This window comes from Ursus maritimus, unplaced genomic scaffold (genome assembly GCF_017311325.1).
Source record: "Ursus maritimus isolate PB19 unplaced genomic scaffold, ASM1731132v1 scaffold_22, whole genome shotgun sequence".
NCBI classification, from domain to species: domain Eukaryota; kingdom Metazoa; phylum Chordata; class Mammalia; order Carnivora; family Ursidae; genus Ursus; species Ursus maritimus.
The window spans coordinates 14881779-14900826 of record NW_024424675.1 but is presented as its reverse complement, the minus strand read 5'-3'; the positions used below and the strand labels follow the sequence as shown (position 1 = coordinate 14900826).

The following is a 19048-nucleotide window of genomic DNA, read 5'->3' as shown; positions in this document are numbered from 1 at the left end:
CCTTTTTACACATGACAATAAATCAGAAAAAAAATAACTTAAAATATTGATAGATTCGAATATCAAAAAATTTTAATTTTCCTGAGGGGGGGAATACATCATGACAAACATTAAGACAAGTGATACATTTGGAGAAAATATTACAAGATATATACTAGGCAAAATGTCAGTAAAAACAAAGTGTTTTTATAAATCAATAAGAAAAAAAGAAATATCCTAATAGAACAGGGGGATGAACAGATAGTTCATACTATAAAAGACATGTGAATGCCAATAAACAAGAAGAGATGCTTACCACCAGTAGTAATTTTTAAAACACAAATAAAAATAATTAAATATTATTTTTAATAGTCTGCCAAAGATGAAAAAATTGTCAATAACTCATATTTGTGATCTTATATGCTACTTTTGGGGCCGTGAACTAGTAAAGCCTCCTTCGTGAGCATCTGACAACACATAACAGGTGTTACTTTTGACCCTGCAATTCCAAGCCTGGGAATTTATCCCAAGTAGATCATCAGTCAAGTACAAGGAAATGTCATGAGAATATGCTCACAAAGATTTTCACTGAAGCATTGCCTATAATAGTAATATCTGTGCAATGATGAGAGGTGTATTAAATATGTTATATAATGATGTATTAAATAAATTCCTACAATGGAATACTGTAGAATCAACTATAAGAGGAATATGTATGCCTTTGTTTATAAACATTTCATCAAACTGTTGATAAATGTGCAAGTTACAAATAAATATGTGATTTGAGTCCATTTATATAAAATTGTGTGTGGGGTATAGAGAAATGCTTAGAACTGCACAATCTAAACACTAGAAATGTTTAGAACTTCTCGCCACGGACCTCATGTAGCTATTTAAATTTAAATTTAAGTTGATGAAAAATTCAGTTCCTCAACTGCACTAGCCACATTTCAAATATTCAGTAGACACGTGTGACTAATGGCTATCATATTGAACAGCACAGATATTAAACAGTTACATTACCATAGAAAGTTCTTTTAGACAATGCTGGTCTGGAGAAATGTTCTCCAACATGTTTTCAGTGGTTGCTTCTGGCCGGTGGAATTCACGGTTAATTTCATTTCATTACACTTTTCTTAATTACTTGAATTTTTATGAGTATGTAGTATCTTCATATTCAGAAGTTTCTTTTATCTGAAAAAAATTATCACCTATCATGCCACCACATAGAAATAAGCACTGCTAGTTTTGCTTTATTTCTTTGAAGGCTTTGCTCTCTTTACTTACAGTTTCACAGAATTAACACCGGTGTTGCTTTTACAGCTGATATTATACCGTAAGCACTGTACCTTATTCTTTAAAATTCCTCATAAACATCACTTTGAAAAGGTGCATATACTGTTTATTCCATTCCACGTGCTTAAGTGATTTTTGTTTCACACGTTGGCCTGGAAATACTACTAAAACATCTGAGAATTTTGCCAATCACGTGGATTTGGAGAAGTTAAATTCATAAGGAAAGCAGTGATTCATCGTTCTTTTGTTACATGTGGAGAAACCTCTCATAGATCACAATTCGATGATGCATTTTTTTGTTCTAAATCACTATTCAAAACCGCCCTCATAAAAGAGAATAGCCTTAGAAACCAATGCTTTTGATAAAGTACCTTTACAACTCAAGTGCCCCCTTTCACTACTGAATACACAGAAATCTGTGTTAATATCTGTCTTCTGTGGAAACTTATCCAAAATGTGTCACTTCTCGTTAAGTCCCTTCAAAGGCTGTTCTTTGAATGCATATACTTCATTTGGCTTCCTCTGGCTACACTTTGATAAATATGAAATGACTTTAACATGGGAACAAAAGAAAAAATATGTGAGGGATTAAAGAACAATGACCTGAAATCCATGGAAGAGGAAAAAATGTAACAAATGTTCTTAACATCTTGCTCGGCAGGTGGTTTTCGCCGTATTTAGCATCCTATCCAGAATAAAACTAAAATCAGAGGCTTTGTTTTCTGTAGTCACTCCCCGGTAGATAAGACCTTTGCAATCAGATTTATGGTCAGTGAGTAGGAATAGTCTCAAAGGCACCTCAGATTTAGTAGATTAAAAACCACACTCATCATCATTCCATCTACTCCCCCTAAACCTGTCCCTCCTTCAGGCACCCCCGTCTCTCATGACTGTACCATCATCTCGGTTGTTCAGAATCTGGGAGCTATTTCTAATACCTCCGTCTCTTCATCCCCAATACATGGTCCAATAACACTTCAAGCTGACTTTTCCTTTTCAACTCTGTCTAGCTGCACCACTATGCTACCAGCCCTTCCTTCCTGAAATGCTGCAGATGCCTCCCTGCCAATCTTTCTTCACATTCTAGCAACTCACATCCTGTCCTTCCCCTGCTTTAAGCCATTCCTCCCTCTTGTTCAAGGGTTTAGAACTCCTTAAAAAGGACAGACCGCATTTCCTAGTATAGTCTGGTCCCCTATATATCTTTCAGGTTCATTTCACCCAAGCTCTCTTACTCGCTTTGAACTTTGCTGCTCTTTCGCCTACCACAGGGCATTTGCATATGCTATTTCTCCGTCTGAAGTGCTTCTTACTACCCCTACTTCACAGAATTAAGACTCTTCCCCATTTTTCAAATTTCGGTTCATCTAATACTTTTTTAGGGAAGCCCCCCCTTATTCCATTAATTATATTAGGTTCTCCTACTAAGCTCTCTTACATTTATTTCCAGACTCTTTGATTAGTGTTTTGTTTCCTCACCCAATTGTAAGCTTGAGGAGGGTTTATAGTATCTGTTTTGTTTATCAGTGTAGCTTCATCAACTATCACAGTGCCAGGTAAATAGTAGGTGCTTAATAAACATTTGTTCACTGATTATATAAAGAGCATGAGGCAGAGGCCCACAAACACTAGGAAAACTCTGAATGCTCTTCCACAAAGGAGCTTTCAGAGGAACATCCGTCAATAGCAGAGTGACCCTCGAGAAACAGATTCTCTAATGAGGAGAAAGTGATGCAAGTCATTATAGTTTGGAGTGAAATGCCCTTATTACACTTCCCTTAGAGTTGGACTACCTTGTATTTGAAGGGGATAGTCCAGGACCCACCCAACGCTATTGTTACAAAGCCCAGGAAGCTGAGATCTTCCTAACAGGACCATTCTTGGAGTTCCCAGAGTGGGAAACTCGTTCACCTCTCAGATCAGGCCTGAGGATCAGAGATCTGTGATGATAAAGCAATTGGGAAGCAAGTTTCTGCCAGGATGAAGAAAAACCTTAGGTCCCTAAAATGGAAAAATTGATGCCTATAGAGATTTGGGGCCATGCTGTTCAAATTGACACCTTTCCCTTTTTCCCGGTAGCATAGCAGTCTTTCTTCTAAGTTTTTTTTTTAATCTTTTATTTATTTATTAGAGGGAGAGAGAGAGCACACATGAGAGAGAGTGAGAAAGAGAGAGAGAGAGCAGGAGCAGGGACAGGGGGAAAGGGAAAAGCAGACTCCTCACTGAGCAGGGAGCCCGACTTGAGACTGAATCCCAGGAGTCTGGGATCATGACATGAGCTGAAGGCAGACACTCAGCTGACTGAGCCACTCAGACACCCCTCTCTTCTAGGTTTTAACATTTACAGACCACCTCTGTACACAACCAGTGATGTGCTGGAGCCAGTTCCTCCCACTTGTGATAATCAATTGCCAGATTTTTGGTAAATATGTTACTGTTTTTTAAATACAGCCATTGTTATTAATCAAATGATATGAATTTATAACTAAAATTGTATTTCAGAACAAAGGCAATAAGTAGTCATAACTCATCACTTTCTAATTATGTTGTTATATTTTACCACTATCTATGATCTTCGGGCTATTTATACTTCTTGTATCTATAGAGTGAAATGCTATATGATAGCATGCTTACTGCACATCTTTTTCCACTTCCCAATCCAGTGATGTCATTTGAGTAGCTTGAAGTTGGCTATGGTGGGAGTATTTACATCATGAAAATCAGTAAACACTACAATTCAGGACTATGGGGGTTTTTGTTCTTGTTATTTGTTTCTTTGTGTTTTTGGTTGTTTTGTTTTGTTTTGTTTTCTGTTGAAAGCCTTAAATGTGTACCAGCAAACCATGAGACACATCCTATTCATGGTTCAACGCAATCCTTTTTTTTGGTACTTAGTTGTTGAAATTACCCAACAAAGTTAGGGAATCTCTAGATACAAATGAAGCCCTGAAACAATCTTCCAATATCTTCTAAACTGTATTTCACAAGAAAAGTATTGAGTAGGAATCACTAAAGAGAAAAAAGGAAAAGTACATGAAATCCTCTTACTCCCACTTCATATACTGTTCTGTTTCTTGAGTACCTAAGACACTGTTTTGATCATAAAGCAAATATCTGAATGAATTAGAGAGCTCAAGAAGTGGAATAATTTGAGTTAGTCCTTGATAATAACATGATTTGAGTTCTCGTGATAGGAAACTGGGCAACATTACAATTCAACCTGAAACACTCCATGCATTAAACGTTGTCTTCGTAGGATGATATCAAAACATTTGATTTGCCAGGTTCCAAAGGATTTACAAAATCCCTTAGGGAAAACTTTGGTAGGGGAGAGAAAAGATGGCTGAGAAGAGTGAGAAGGAGGGAAACAGGTAAAAAAAAAAAAAAACAAAACGGTAAGTGATAGTTGAGAGCAATGATAAAACAATTGCCTAAAATTTAGTGTAGGTTGACGAGTGAAAATGTGAAGAAATGGCTAATAATGTCCTGGGAATACTTATGCATTTTTACATAGTTTTTGTAAAATTAAGAGCGCTTCGAACTCATTGAATTCTCTTTTCATTCCTGTTTCGAGTTGCACTGACAAAATCCCAGTGATGGTGTTAATGGCATGGAGACCTAATTAGCTTGCCTAATTTTACCAACATAGACCACGTCTGAGTAACTCTCAAGATTATTTTTTCTCATGGAAAGTTAATGTCTTAGAGATGACGATTTTGGTCTTCATGTATAATGTTGGATTATTTTGATGGATGGATAGTAAAGAATCTTAGAAGACATTTTCTTACTTTCAAAGAGAAACCCACATAAAAAGGCATACTTAAGACGGGCTTATTTAGATGCTACCAGTTATTTCTTATAAAGTAGACATGAGACCTTCTCCAGACTTTGAATTGTAAAGAGCTTTATATCCCTGAGTTTCTGAAGGAATAATTAAATTATTGATCTTTGTGTGTTATGGAATATAGTTAAACCCGTTTATCTAGAGTAATGGAAAAGAAAAGAGATGTAAATAAAACAAGGAGATCAATCTGAAAACCGAGTACTATTTTATCTTGAAATAGCTTTAGAGCCTTTAGCAAACACATATTCACATCTGTATTTAGACACTTAAGATCAATTATCCATTTACTTCAGACTCCTTCAGTTATTTATAGCGAATTGAAAGGAAAATTTCTCTCCTTTAAACCCCTACAATCCTTTATAATTTTAATGAGGACAGGATATAGAGCTAATAATTTTTAACTGCTACTTTTCATGTCATACTTAAGTTAATCATGTCAGTCACCACAAAATATAGAAGTTCTTTCTGTCCATGTGGCACAGAACAGTTTACAAATGTTATTTGGGTCGCCACTCTAATGCATTAAGGTAAACAGGCATGACTATCACCCATATTGTGTGGAAACTGATCTGAAGCAGCAAAAAGCAGGTTGCCTAATTTTCAAAGCTAGTTCAATGTAGGAGCCAGACACATAAAAGTTTTAGAAATGAAGTGTCTTCTAGCACTCTTTGAATTATGCTTCCCATGGAAGAGTAAATTTAAGAAAATAAAAAATTAAAATGCATGTGTTTAGAATATAGTCAGCCAAATATACACAAACCATACGTGTATAAATGTTAAATCCAAATATATGTCTTGCTCGATGAGTCATAAAGTAAATAAATATATATGTAAATATATAGAGTAAAATGTTCTGATGCCTATAAGAGATTAAATTATTCAGTAGATACCCCCATATTGTCTTTCATTTTCAAGCTACTGATTAATTTCAAGCTAGTTATGTGCTGCCCTGAGCACTTAATATATGATGAATAATTTATTCCCATAACAAACTTTTTTTAAGAGGACACTACTAGGGCACCTGGGTGGCTCAGCTGGCTAAGCTACTGCCTTCTGCTCAGGTCATGATCCTGGAGTCCCAGGATCCAGTGTCACATTGGGCTCCCTACTCAGCGGGGAGTGTGCTTCTCCCTCTGACACTCCCCCCTCTCATGCTCTCTCTCTCTCTCTCTCCCATTCTCTCTCTCTCAAATAAATAAAAATAAAATCTTTTTCTTTTTCTTTTTTTTTTTTAAAGAGTACACCGCTAGCATCCTCATCCCACAGATGACCAAACTGAGGCATAGAAAGGTTAAGGAAACCTCAAGAGGTTGCATTGCTTTTAATTGGCAGAACCAAATCTCAAAGTCAAATAGGCAGTTTATGATTTCTACTGTCTCCTTGCAAGTGTCAAAAGTCTTGAGGGTACACTTGGATTTTCCAGAAACTGCAAAGGGACCATTGTTTGTGTTTGTCCTTATTAAGGAATTATTGGGCCTTCTTTTTTGATATGCTTTATTTTAACTTATGTTCTGAGATTCCAGAAGCCCCTTTGGTACCATCTAAGGGGTACCATATATCAGTACCATGTGAGGAGGCAGAATCACCACAAAATTGGAAAAAACAAAACAAAACAAAACAAAACAAAAGACCCTCACCTATCAAGGATGCATAGACCAGGGAGAACTTAGTAAATGTATCTGCATTCTTTTAACAAACAAGCCTCTTTCTTCTTCCGAAACGTGGGCACAGTGATATTGAGACTTACCTAGAAGCACCAACTCCCTCTCTGAAAGTTGAAAGAAAATAAAACGTGTTTCACCATCTCAGTGAGGGGTTTAACAGGAAAGGACAGGTGATGTCCAGTAGCCTGCTTTGCGCACACTATGACCCCTCGGGTCACAGGATCTTTATGCACTGGAGTGGCAGTGACTGCGCATATGAATTTTGCTGGCAGTTAGATGGTTGCATGTGTCAGAGAAGACTGATAGCTGGAAGCATGAGTGACAAGCTCTCTATACTTTAGAATTTTTGAGTTTGACAAATACTGATNNNNCCATTCCAACTGACTTTTTATTAAAAAAGAAAGAAAGAAAGAAAGAGAGAGAGAGAGAGAGAGAAAGAAAGAAAGAAAGAAAGAAAGAAAGAAAGAAAGAAAGAAAGAAAGAAAGAAAAGAAAGAAACCTGCTATGTATTTCATGCACTCTAACTTTCAGTAAGGATGATTATACAAACGATGCATGAACTTGGCCATTCTTTCCCAGGAAAACAAGTGGTATCATTAGACCCTATTTCTTTCCTATTTTAATTTCACATTTGGGTTATTTTGTATTTTTATGAACTGTCTAAAATATCTCTACAGGAGAGGACTTGACTGGATGCTGATTTACTGAAGTTTATTCTGCACTTGAACTCTTTGCACTATTTTTATATAAACTCCATCCAATCGGCTACCCTATTTAACACGAGATGATATGCAGAAAGCCTAGACTTTACAATCAGATGTACTTGAAATCAAATCTCCCCCCCCCACTTTATAAAACTGGACAAATTACACCCCCTAAACCTAGGAGTTCTCATTTGCAAATTGGGGGGAAAAACCCACCTCTCAGTGTTAATTTGTTGATCAAATGAAGGGGAAAATAAGAACAGTGAGAGTGGTGCTTGACACATAACTAAGTCACTAATTAGAAGAACGTATTGCCATTATGTTTATTATTTTTATAGAGAACTGAATAGTTAGGAATTTGTCTATTTGCCCGGATGAAATTCCCTCAAGAGCAGACCCCATAGAATACAGGAAGATTAACCAGCATCAGGATGAAATTTTCTTATTTCTTACAGTCACTACTTACACAGTGTAACAGACATTTTCAGGGCACTGGTATCCCACCCGCAGAGGTGACCTGCAGGTTGCCCATATAGTCCTGAGAATGCTTTCTGGCCATAATGCAAGAGAGTTAGCACCCCAGGAGACACTCCCCACCAATGACAGATGGGATTTAACAGATCAATATTCTAGTTTCCAGGCTCCTTGGGGAACATTCTCAGGTGTGTTCTTCACCGTCTTTCGGAGTAGCCCTGGATGGATTGAGCCTCAGTTGCTCAAAGTGGTAAACCTCCCATTAACACACTGTTTATTGGCTTTCTCTCCTCCCATCTCACTTTTCCACTCCCTCATGACCCTTCCCTTTATTACCTCCAAATTAACCTACTTGCCTCCAGATTTTTCACTCATGTCTGCTTCTGAAACATCAAGACAACCATCCTATTAACCAAGTAGGTGTATTGCAACCCAGCTCAGATAATGCAACTTCTTGAAACAAACAGCATTTGTCCAGCTCTGGCAAATGTCCCTTGAACATCTCCACATTCTGGGACTAACTCACTTGTTCTCAGGGCACTTTATCTTAATTCCCTTTTTCTGCTACTTCTGAGTGTCAGCCACCTGAATGCCTCCAGCACCCTCTTTCTCCTTCTTTTCTTTCTAGCTTTTGAAAATACATGAAACCACACTTTGAGCTTTTTTATGGAGAGGAGAAAAACACCAAACAGTTGAATTTTTAATTAATCACTAGAATGCTATTTGGACATTCTCCTTGAATTTTATCTCGTCTCTGTTGCCATTCCCAAGGATAACCAAACTTTTAGCCACATGGATATGTCCATATTCAAGGGGACTACTTTGGGGGATGGTTGCCTTTGAATTTTTTCCAAACTATTTTTTTTTTAAATTTTAGATTTGAATAGCATGTTAATTTTAGCTCAATCAATTCATGCCTGGCATCTTCGAGCTACTTTATTTTGGATGGAGATGCATAGGCAGGCCAACTCTATTTTCTTTTTTCCAACAAAATTTATTTGTACACTGAGGCTCCCCATGAGTGGAGTGGAGGCTGTCTTGACACATTCATCACCACTCTCTCCAAAACAAACATAAATGATCTTGTTATGACAATACCACCTTGAAATCTGAAGGACAGTACTCTATCTGCTCTTTCTTTTTCTATTTAGTGTTTGCCCATAGTCACTTTCTTTGCCATAGTCAGTGTGTTTTCCCCTTGCTCCCTCCACCTAAAGGAATAGTTGAAAAATATGCAAGCCCCCCCCATCTTTCACTTACAGGAAAAAATGCCTAAACAACATCCTCCAAGTCTTCCTCTCTGCATAGGAGAGTGTTCACGGCACCATATTTCAGAGTTGTGGTTCATGCAAGGGGTAGTGTTTTACCTAAAAAGGCTTGCTGGCTGTGTCAGCTGCCTAAGCTTCTGGTGCACCCTGAAGAGAATGGCATTCCTCATCACATTCATTGAAAGAAGAGAAACTTTTATTTTATTTTTTTAAGTTTTTATTTAAATTCCAGTTAGTTAACTTCAGTGTAATATTAGTTTCAGGTGTGCAATATAGTGATTCAGCACTTCCATATAACACCCAGTGCTCATCATGCCAGGTGCCCTCCTTAATCCCCATCACCTGTTTAACCCATCTGCCCACTCCCCTCTGGTAACCATCAGTTTGTTCTCTACAGTTCAGAGTCTATTTCTTGGTTTGTCTCTCTCTTTTTTTCCCCTTTCGATCATTTGTTTTGTTTCCTAAATTCTACTTATGATTGAAATCATATGGTAGTTCTTTTTCTAACTGACTTATTTCACGTAGCATTATACTCTCTAGCTCCATTCATGTCATTGAGAATGGCAAGATTTCATTCTTTTTCATGGCTGAGTAATATTCCATTGCATCTGTATATACCACATCTTTTTCCATTCATCAGTTGTTGGATGCTTGGGCTGTTTCCATAACTTGGCTATTGTAAATAATGCTGCTATAAACATTAGAGTGCACGTATCCCTTTGAATTAGTATTTTTTTAAATTATTTAGGGAAATATCTAGTAGTGCAATTGCTGGATCATAGGGTAGTTTTACTCTTAACTTTTTAAGAAACCTCCATACTGTTTTCCAGAGTGTCTGCACCAGTGTGTATTCCCACCAGCAATGCAAAAGTGTTCCCTTTTCTCCACATCCTCGCCAACACCAGTTATTTCTTATGTTGTTGATTTTAGTCATTCTGACGGGTGTGAGATGATATATGATTGTAGTTTTGATTTGCATTTCCCTGGTGATGAGTGATATTGAGCATCTTTTCATGTGCCCTTTGGCTATCTGTATGTCTTCTTTGGAAAAATGTCTATTAATGTCTTCCATCCATTTTTTTTAAACTGGATTATTCATTTTGGAGGATGGTGAGTTTTATATGTTCTTTATGTATTTTGGATCCTAACCCTTTATCAGACATGTAATTTGCAAATGTCTAGGAGAGAGAAACTTTTAAAATGAAAAGTATAAGGATAAGTATTGGTTCCAAGGGAATTTGTTAATCTATCTTTTATTTTTTTGAGAGGCAAATATTAAATTCAAGAGCTTGTTGGAGAACCATCCTGAATATAAGTTAATATCTTTCCTTTACAACAACATTTGAATAAAACATAAAAAGAGTTTGCTCTGCCTGCCAAGGAAAGGTACCTTCATATCTAAAAAGTTTGGCAGTACTTTTCTCAGTTCACTTAAGTATAACAAGGAATCTGTCACTTTATTTCTGACTATTTTACTGAGTGTTAATGAAAAGACTTTCATATACCTGGTCCATTGTATAAAAGATGGATTAAAGTCACATTCATATAACTGTAATCCAGGTTGAAAATATTGCATTAAATGCTGAGAATGATATTAACTTAATATACAAATTGTTCCATAAGCCTAAAATGTAATAAAGATACATTTCATGGGGATGAGTAAGGTGTATTTTCTGCACCAAAATTTTTCTGGTGTCAAAAATGGAATGTACAGGTCTTTAAAAGGTATTTTATCTTGTGGATGTCAAACATACAAATAAACTAGCTTTTCTTTAAAAGTCATAATAAGGAATAAAGGTTAAAACTGGCTTTTTAACTCTTTGAAAAATCATCCTTTGGCTTGTGTTTATCTCTTCCATTAATTTCTAATATTTTAAATGATACGATTACAGTAACATACGCTGTAATGGAGCCCTTGTGTCTCAGGTATAGAAGGATCTTTACTTTCTTCAGTGGTCTGTTACCTGGAAATGAGAATTATTAACTTGAGCAACTTTCTTTGCAACAGACATAAAGTAATTTAATCATGAATCCTGATGACTGAAAGAAAGTGAGCTAACGCAGTCAGACAGTCTCCATTTTGTAACTCTTAGGGGAATGGGAGTGATCTAGGACTTAACTTGCACAGTGCAGTTAAATTATAGCTGCCAAAATTCTTAGCTGGTCTGGTTAATTCTCACCGTGGAGACATATCTAGGATATTCTCAGGAGAAAGCAGGCCTTGAGTGACAGCTTAGTGAAAATATGAAATTCCAAGTTCATCTCTTCTCTTATTTTTTTTTTTTCTGAGCTATATTCTTTAGTGTTCTCCAACAGAAAAATTGAACATTTTTACAGAATTGTAGAGACAGCTTGTTTTCTTTATAAAAATTTCAAGGAATATATATCAATTGTAGGGACCAAGAAATGTGTTTGAGCCTGGTAGTAACCTGAGTAGGTAAATACTTCTCTGAAAATTGGTCAGGAGGTTCATTCAATAAGAAAATCTCAGACAGGGGCGCCTGGGTGACTCAGTCAGTTGAGTATCTGACTCTTTATTTCAGCTCAGGTCATGATCTCAGAGTCTGAGATTGAGCCCTGCTTGGGATTTTCTCTCACCCTCTGCCCCGCCCCACTCACTCATATACGCGCGCGCGTGTGTGTGTGTGTGTGTGTACGCGTGCGCACATGCTCTCTCTGTCTGTCTCTCCCTCCCTGTCTCTCAAAGAAAGAAAGAAAGAAAAAGAAAATCTCAGACATAAAATCCCTAGTAGGATAGGTTTTGCGGGGGGGGGGGGGGGAATGGTTTTCATGCAAATTGTCTGTAGGCTTTTGTTATTGTTACTATCTTAATTTTATTCATTTGTTTTTAAAATGCAGCCCCTCATATCTCCAGACCTGAGACTGATGTATCCCAGAAACAACCATTTTTTAAGACATTTCCATTAAATTCTTTCTACCTATAAGGTCCTCCAAACATTTTGATGCCTTTGCTTTTTATCCTTCCAGATAATTCCCCCTTTGTCTATTCTCTGAGGGTCTCCTCTGCTGAAAACAACTGAGGGCAACTTTTGGTACTTGAAAGGACAAATACCTTTTTCACTATACCCTTCATATGTCAACATGCTCAATAATGAGACCGAGGTTTGAAGCCACTCTGTCACCTTGGGATATTGAGTTCAAAAATGAGAAAACTCAGAGCATAGGTAAAAGGAAAAGTCAAGTCATTTCTTAAAGGAGAGAATGCTAACATAACCCAAGTTTGATGTTGATAAAAAAATGAAATATAAAGAAAAGGTATAGTTGTAAAGACAAATAAAATGATTAATGGCAAGAAAGACAGTAAAATATAATTTAAAAATTGGTATGATCAATCACCAAAAAGGACATTAGTAAGGAACTTATTATATACTTTAAACAATTTCTCTATTTACTTCCAGAATTATATAATTTTAAAATATTGTGGTTTCTGTTGAAAAAATATTTCTCAAATCTTACTGTGCCTGCAGTTCATGCTCAATACTCTTTATTGTACTACCATCTCAGGTATAAAGACTTATAAAATGGTTTCTCAGATACTTGTTCCTCAGATTCAATCATCAGCACTATCATTTTGTTAGTCTGCCTTATCCTCCCCAGTCCCAGACATTATCTCCAAATACTGAATTCCACACTTCTAATTACATAAAAATCCATTGTTTTTTAAATCCTATATAAGCAGCCATTAGTGGGAAAACTTTTACAGAGATGCCACAAAGAGTTGATCATCTTATAAATTCCCGTTGACCATACCTAAAAATATTGTCTATTTCCAGAATTATTTTCTTTTTTTTAAGATTTTATTTATTTGTTTGTTTATTAGAGAGAGAGAGAGAGCATGAGCAAGAAGCAGAGGGAGAGGCAGACTCTCCGCTGAGCAGGGAGCCCGATGTGGGGCTCAATCCCAGGACCCTGAGATCATGACCTGAGCCAAGAGCAGAGGCTTGACTGACCGAACCCAAGAATTATTTTCTATTCTGACACCTCCTGTAGGTGCTCTCTATTTGCGTTGCATTCCTATAGCTCAAGGACAACTCAGGTGAACCCCCTGACCTCCACACCTAGTCCATGCAGTTCTGAGAGGTGGCACTCTTTAATCAACCACTATATAATAAGTGGGTAAAAGTGTTTTAAAAAGGCATGAGAATTAGTCAGTAAAGTAATATGGACTAAACAGAAAATGTTCTGGTTTTAGGCACTGTGACCTAGGAACCTCAGATGAGGACCAAATACATACAAAAAATATATTTTGGTCATCTGAATGACCAAATTTATTTTTCTTATAAATCACAATATTGCAGATAGACTCTGTAATCATTGATTCAAACCTGGTGATCTGTAATTGTAAGATTCAGATGGTTTCTGAGAATTACCTTTCTCTTCCAAGTATACCAAAAAAAAAATTAAAAGTATTGATCATTTTCTTTCCTAACCTTGCCTCAAACGTGTTCAAAAACTATGATGCAAATGAACAAAGCAAAAAACAGTGACCAACAAAAAAACAGACTCTTAAATACAGACAACAAGTGGTGGTAGCCAGCAGGGAGGTGGGGGGGGGGGTGAGTGAAATAGGTAAAGGGAATTAAATACAATTATCGTTATGAGGCCTGAGAAACGTACAGAATTGTTTCATCATTGTATCGTACACCTGAAACTAATATAACCCTGTATGTTAATTATACTTGAATTAAAAACAAATAAAAATTTTTAAAAATCAGGATGCAATTAACCATATCAGAGATCAGCTAGAATCATTCTTTATTAGCTTTCATAAAAAGTCTGTTCTTCCTGAACATTTTCCTTTAATCTTTCATTAACACTAGAATGCTAAAAGTTTCCCTTTTTTGTTATTGTTTACTTAATAAAATTTTTCTTCTATTCCTCTCCTTTTCTAGGTCATGCAAATTAATGTTCTTGTGGTAGCATTTGATCTTTCTAGGAGGCCTGATGTACATGATAAGTTCCCAACTTGTTAGTGGAGTTGAGGTTTTAGTTATATTGCGCACACTTTTGAGATGGATTTTTCTCTCTTCATAACTTACCTGAAAATGTTCCTCTTTAAGCAGCCAAACAGAGGAGAAAGTTTTATTAACTAAAAGGGAATTAATGGCACTGAATCAAATAATTTAGCTGGGAAGGTTTTGTTTATTTTCTTTCTTGGTTTTTTTAAATCCACTTTTTCTTTGTAAGGATGCTGTGAATAAAAACCTCAGAAAGGAGATCAGAATAACCTGGCCCTGTTAGCCCAGCATTTAGCTAAATAAATAAGAATACAAATTTATTCCTTGCTCAGAAGCTGGATGCAGATTTGCTAAGTGATTGATTTGATGTTAATTTTCTGCATGGACCTCTCATTTCCTATGAGAGGAAAATGAATTCAGCCAAGGTGAATGAGTCCTATTTTAGGTCTTACTTTCAATTTGGGAGGTTCAGAAACCTCCCTTTCCCAGCAGGACTAGATCTCCAAGGGATCCTCACTTACAGTATCCCGAAGAATGGAACTGGCTCTGAAAAGACTGCAGAAGTTCTCTATGTCCAAATCCCAGTACGTTCTGAGGGTGGAATTGAAATGAACATATTCATGACAGGTGCCGCCATTTTGCCCAGTCTAACAGCCTATTTCTTTACAGTGGAACTCCGTGTTGGAGAAGGTCCAAGCTGTGACTCTCAGCCATGTTTCTGCCTCAGCCCTAGATAGCATTATCATGTCTTGATTCTGTAAGAATCACCTTCTGCATCTTAATGTGTCATGAATTGAGGAGAGAGATGAGATTTTGTATTTCAATATGTGATTCATGGGATAATTGGAGGAAATAAAGGGAGAATTATGGCACATAAAAATACGCTACTAAAGGACGTATGACAGAAAGAGCTGTTGACTAAGGACCATAAGTCTTATTTTTTTCCTGGTTTATTGAGGTATAATTACCATATAACGCGTAAGTTTAAGATGTACAACGTAATGATTTGATGCACGCATATATTGCAAGATGATTGCCACCACAGCATTAGCCAACACCTCTGTCACATCACATAATTACCATTTCTTTTTTGTGGTGAGAACATTTAAGATCTACACTATTAGCAACTTTCCAGTATATAATACAATACTATTAACTCTAAACCCCATGCTGTACATTAGGTCCTTAGAACTTACTCATCTTATATCTGGAAGTTTGAACTCTTTGAACAAAATCTCCTCATTTTCCCCACACCCCCTGCCCCTGGTATCCACCACACTACTCTCTTATTTCTCCGAGTTCAGCTTTTTTTAGATTCTACATGTAATATTTGTCTTTCTCTGTCTCACTCATTTCACTTCATGTAATGCCATGAGGACCATAAGTCTTGAGTAAGAAATTCTCTCTCCACAACATTTCAGCAAGTTACTTTACGTCTCTGGGCCACTTCAATCATACTGGTTTTTTTAGTAAGAATAAAAGGCAATTTTGTTTTGAAGGCGTTCTAGGTCTAATACTTTTGAAATTATGCTACCATGTTGAAATCTCCAGTTACAGACTAACTTTTTTCAATGTTTATTATCCAGGACCCCAAATTACGTGAACTTTTGGATGTGGGGAACATTGGGCACCTGGAGCATCGCATGATAACAGTGGTGTATGGGCCTGACTTGGTTAACATCTCCCACTTGAATCTCGTGGCTTTCCAAGAAGAAGTGGCCAAGGTACGGTGGATAGAAACTTCTGACATTTGTCACCTCATTCTGAATCCTTATGACATTGTACTGATACCTGCAAAAAATTGAGTTTTTGTCATATTTAACATGTGTTAAAATTACATCTAAAAATAATTCAGCTGGGGGCGCCTGGGTGGCACAGCGGTTAAGCGTCTGCCTTCAGGTCAGGGCGTGATCCCGGCGTTGTGGGATCGAGCCCCACATCAGGCTCCTCTGCTGAGAGCCTGCTTCTTCCTCTCCCACTCCTCCTGCTTGTGTTCCCTCTCTCGCTGGCTGGCTCTATCTCTGTCAAATAAATAAATAAAATCTTTAAAAAAAAATAATTCAGCTGCCATGTAGAAGTGTAATTCAAATGCTTCCAAATAATGGCATCTAGTAAGAATTATGGAGATTTTCCATTAGGAATAAGGCAATTTATATAATTTCTTTGCAGAAGAAACTATAGGTGAAACCATTTTTATTTCGCCTAAACACCTTGTCCCCCCATGTTCTCTCTTAGCCTCATCCCAAACCACTTCTGATCCCATCTCCTTTCCAACCCTCTCCTTGAGAGCAGACATCCTTAGCACCTTATTAACTTCTTTTACCCTGTGCAGTCCCTAGCCCACCACCATGCACATGGTAGCTGCTCAGTGAATAGGAGAAGAAATGAAACAATTTTAAAACAAAAATTTCAAATAATGACAATAAATAACATTTATTCAGTTATGGGCTAGAATAGTAAATTAGACAGGGCCTCTCCATTAAAGACTTGCTAATTTACTAGCATAGCAGGCCTTTCAGATACATACAGAAATAACTAGAATACAGGACAAGATCTATCAAAGAAGAAGCTGTCAATTTTTGGGAACCCTGGACTCCACTTTGATGCTTTCCCTGGAATAGTCCAATTGCCATGAAAGAACACTAAAATGAACGTATCGAAAGAAGGGTTTTCTTTTTTCATGTATATAGTTCACAGGATACTATAGTTCACAGGACCCTTACCCTTCATACCTTCCCTTCAAGTGTTAAGAATATAAATCAAAGAATACTTTTAAGTCTGTATGTCATATCTGTGCCCTTATAGAACTTCTCGTGTCGAGGATCACAACTATGGGGTCATGTCAAGCCAGTCATCATTATGATTTACAAATTTTTAACCCTTAGTGGTCTGACAGTTCTCTAAGCTATACCAGAAGTAACGACCTGACCTCTAATTCTTTAGTGATTATGGTAGAGGCTAATTTCCGAAATTTACATAACATCAACTTTACTTCTTACAAAAGAATGAATGAAATGACAGCCGGTTTTAACAGTGTGAGGTCTTTAGAAACTACTCTTCAAGACTATGTTACAGACCTAGCCTATTTTCCCTCTTTAAGAACCAAGTCATCCACTTGCTTCTGTAGTATAACTTACTTTGATGTTTGGAGAGACTTCAGTTTTAGGAAACATTCAGTGTGACAGCGTTATACTCGCCCAGCAGGAGTTCTCATTCTGGTATACTGTTGGTAGTCTGTGAGTTGTATATACTTCATTTCTCAGTATGTGGTTGGATGGTTGGATGGGTGGATGAATGAACATGGGTAAATAAATAGTAATGATTTGCAAAATATTTTTAAAATATCTTTCCCCAAATGCAACCATATTCAGTTTAAAAAATAACCAATTCAGGAGATTCATTAACTCTCAAAAACATTCGATAAATGACAGTGACTTCCAGGGAGGTTTTTACTAAGAATGAATATAGATTTTTATATTACAAGTCAATCTACATATCTTATACTGCATTAAGCCTTTGTGCAGTTATGTTTAAAACATACTCCATTTCCTCCTCTCTGTGCACTCCTACCCACTAATTTTCTTTAGGGATTTTGATTTCTGAGCCCTGTAATATTCCCCATCAGGACTGCATCTGTAGACATTTTTCCAGCAGCAACTTGATGTTCCTGGTATAATTAATGAAGCTACAGAATATGTTTTGCCTTCCCTGCCTTCCCCGGTAGGGTATTTTTTTTTCCCCCACTGAAATTGCTCAGCCAGAAGGTTAAAATTTGCAAACACCATTTTACTCTGAAAACTTACTTTCCCTCCTTCTGATTGTCAGTATTGTCTCATAACACCACACCTTTTATTTAATCTCGGAGGCCAGTGTACATGATGCTTTGTGTAGCACCAACGCTAAGGGAGACAACGTCTCTCGTTATGTAGAATGCCTGACAGAAACCTGAGCTGCTTTGAAACTCGAATGTCTCCAGAAGAAATTATTTACGAAGGGATCTGGCTCATTCATTCCTTCAACACAGACTTGTCAGTTGCCTTCTCTCTGGCAGCCACAATTCCAGTGTGAGGGATACAGCATTCTGGAATGCTGAGAGCCAGCATTCTGGGGCAAATAAACAGATAAATCACAACTATGAAGGAAATATATTATAGGTCAAATGGAGATCCGTGTGGAAGAATAAAGCAAGAGGAGAGGGCACAAGGGTGGGAGAAGGGGGTTATTTTTTTATCGGATGTTCAGAGAAGGAAAAAAATCCAAAGGATGTTGCTCAGTTACAACAATATCATAGATTTCTGAGAAATCCCTTGGATCAATTTTTAAAAATTAATCAGAACTAGAACTTGAACTTTCCTAAATACGTTATTCCAGATTTGCATGCTTTCTTTCTTACGTAAATCTCTTGAATTTGAACTTTTTATTTATTCTTTAAGACAAGTGACTCTTTTAAAAGATTGATTGGGGAGAACACTGACTTTCAGTTTTTCTCTCTGTAGTTGGACTAAAAACATGGTATCTCTTGCAGTTATACAACAGTCATTCCTTTTGGTATGGAGCTTGACTTTCCAACCACTCTATACCCTAAGGATTAGCTTTCCCTGCTTCCTGGAGGGGCAGTCCCTTTCATGTGCCCTGGAAATAGATGTTTTCACATTTGCCCTCTGAGGCGCATACTTCTCCCTGAATCCTCTGCTCCCCTAGGAACCAATGGACACATGCACGTTTACTACCCCCTGGAACTCCTGGACTTCAGTCCCCCTCCATGGGATGTCCTTACTTCTCCTGGGAGGCATGGGAAGGAGGTGAATATTACCACCCTTCCTTTTACTCTTCTACCATT

The 19048-nt window shown here is 37.2% G+C and overlaps 1 protein-coding gene across 4 annotated transcripts in view; it reads left to right on the top strand.

Annotated features, from left to right (window-relative positions):
- The window catches only part of PLCB1 (phospholipase C beta 1), a 660507-nt gene that overhangs the window by 408140 nt on the left and 233319 nt on the right, over positions 1–19048 (top strand). For all 4 annotated transcript variants that reach the window (XM_040637987.1, XM_040637985.1, XM_040637986.1 and 1 more), the window contains exon 4: positions 15795–15932. In XM_040637987.1, the coding sequence (XP_040493921.1) occupies positions 15795–15932 (138 nt within the window). The remainder of the gene's footprint in view (positions 1–15794; positions 15933–19048) is intronic.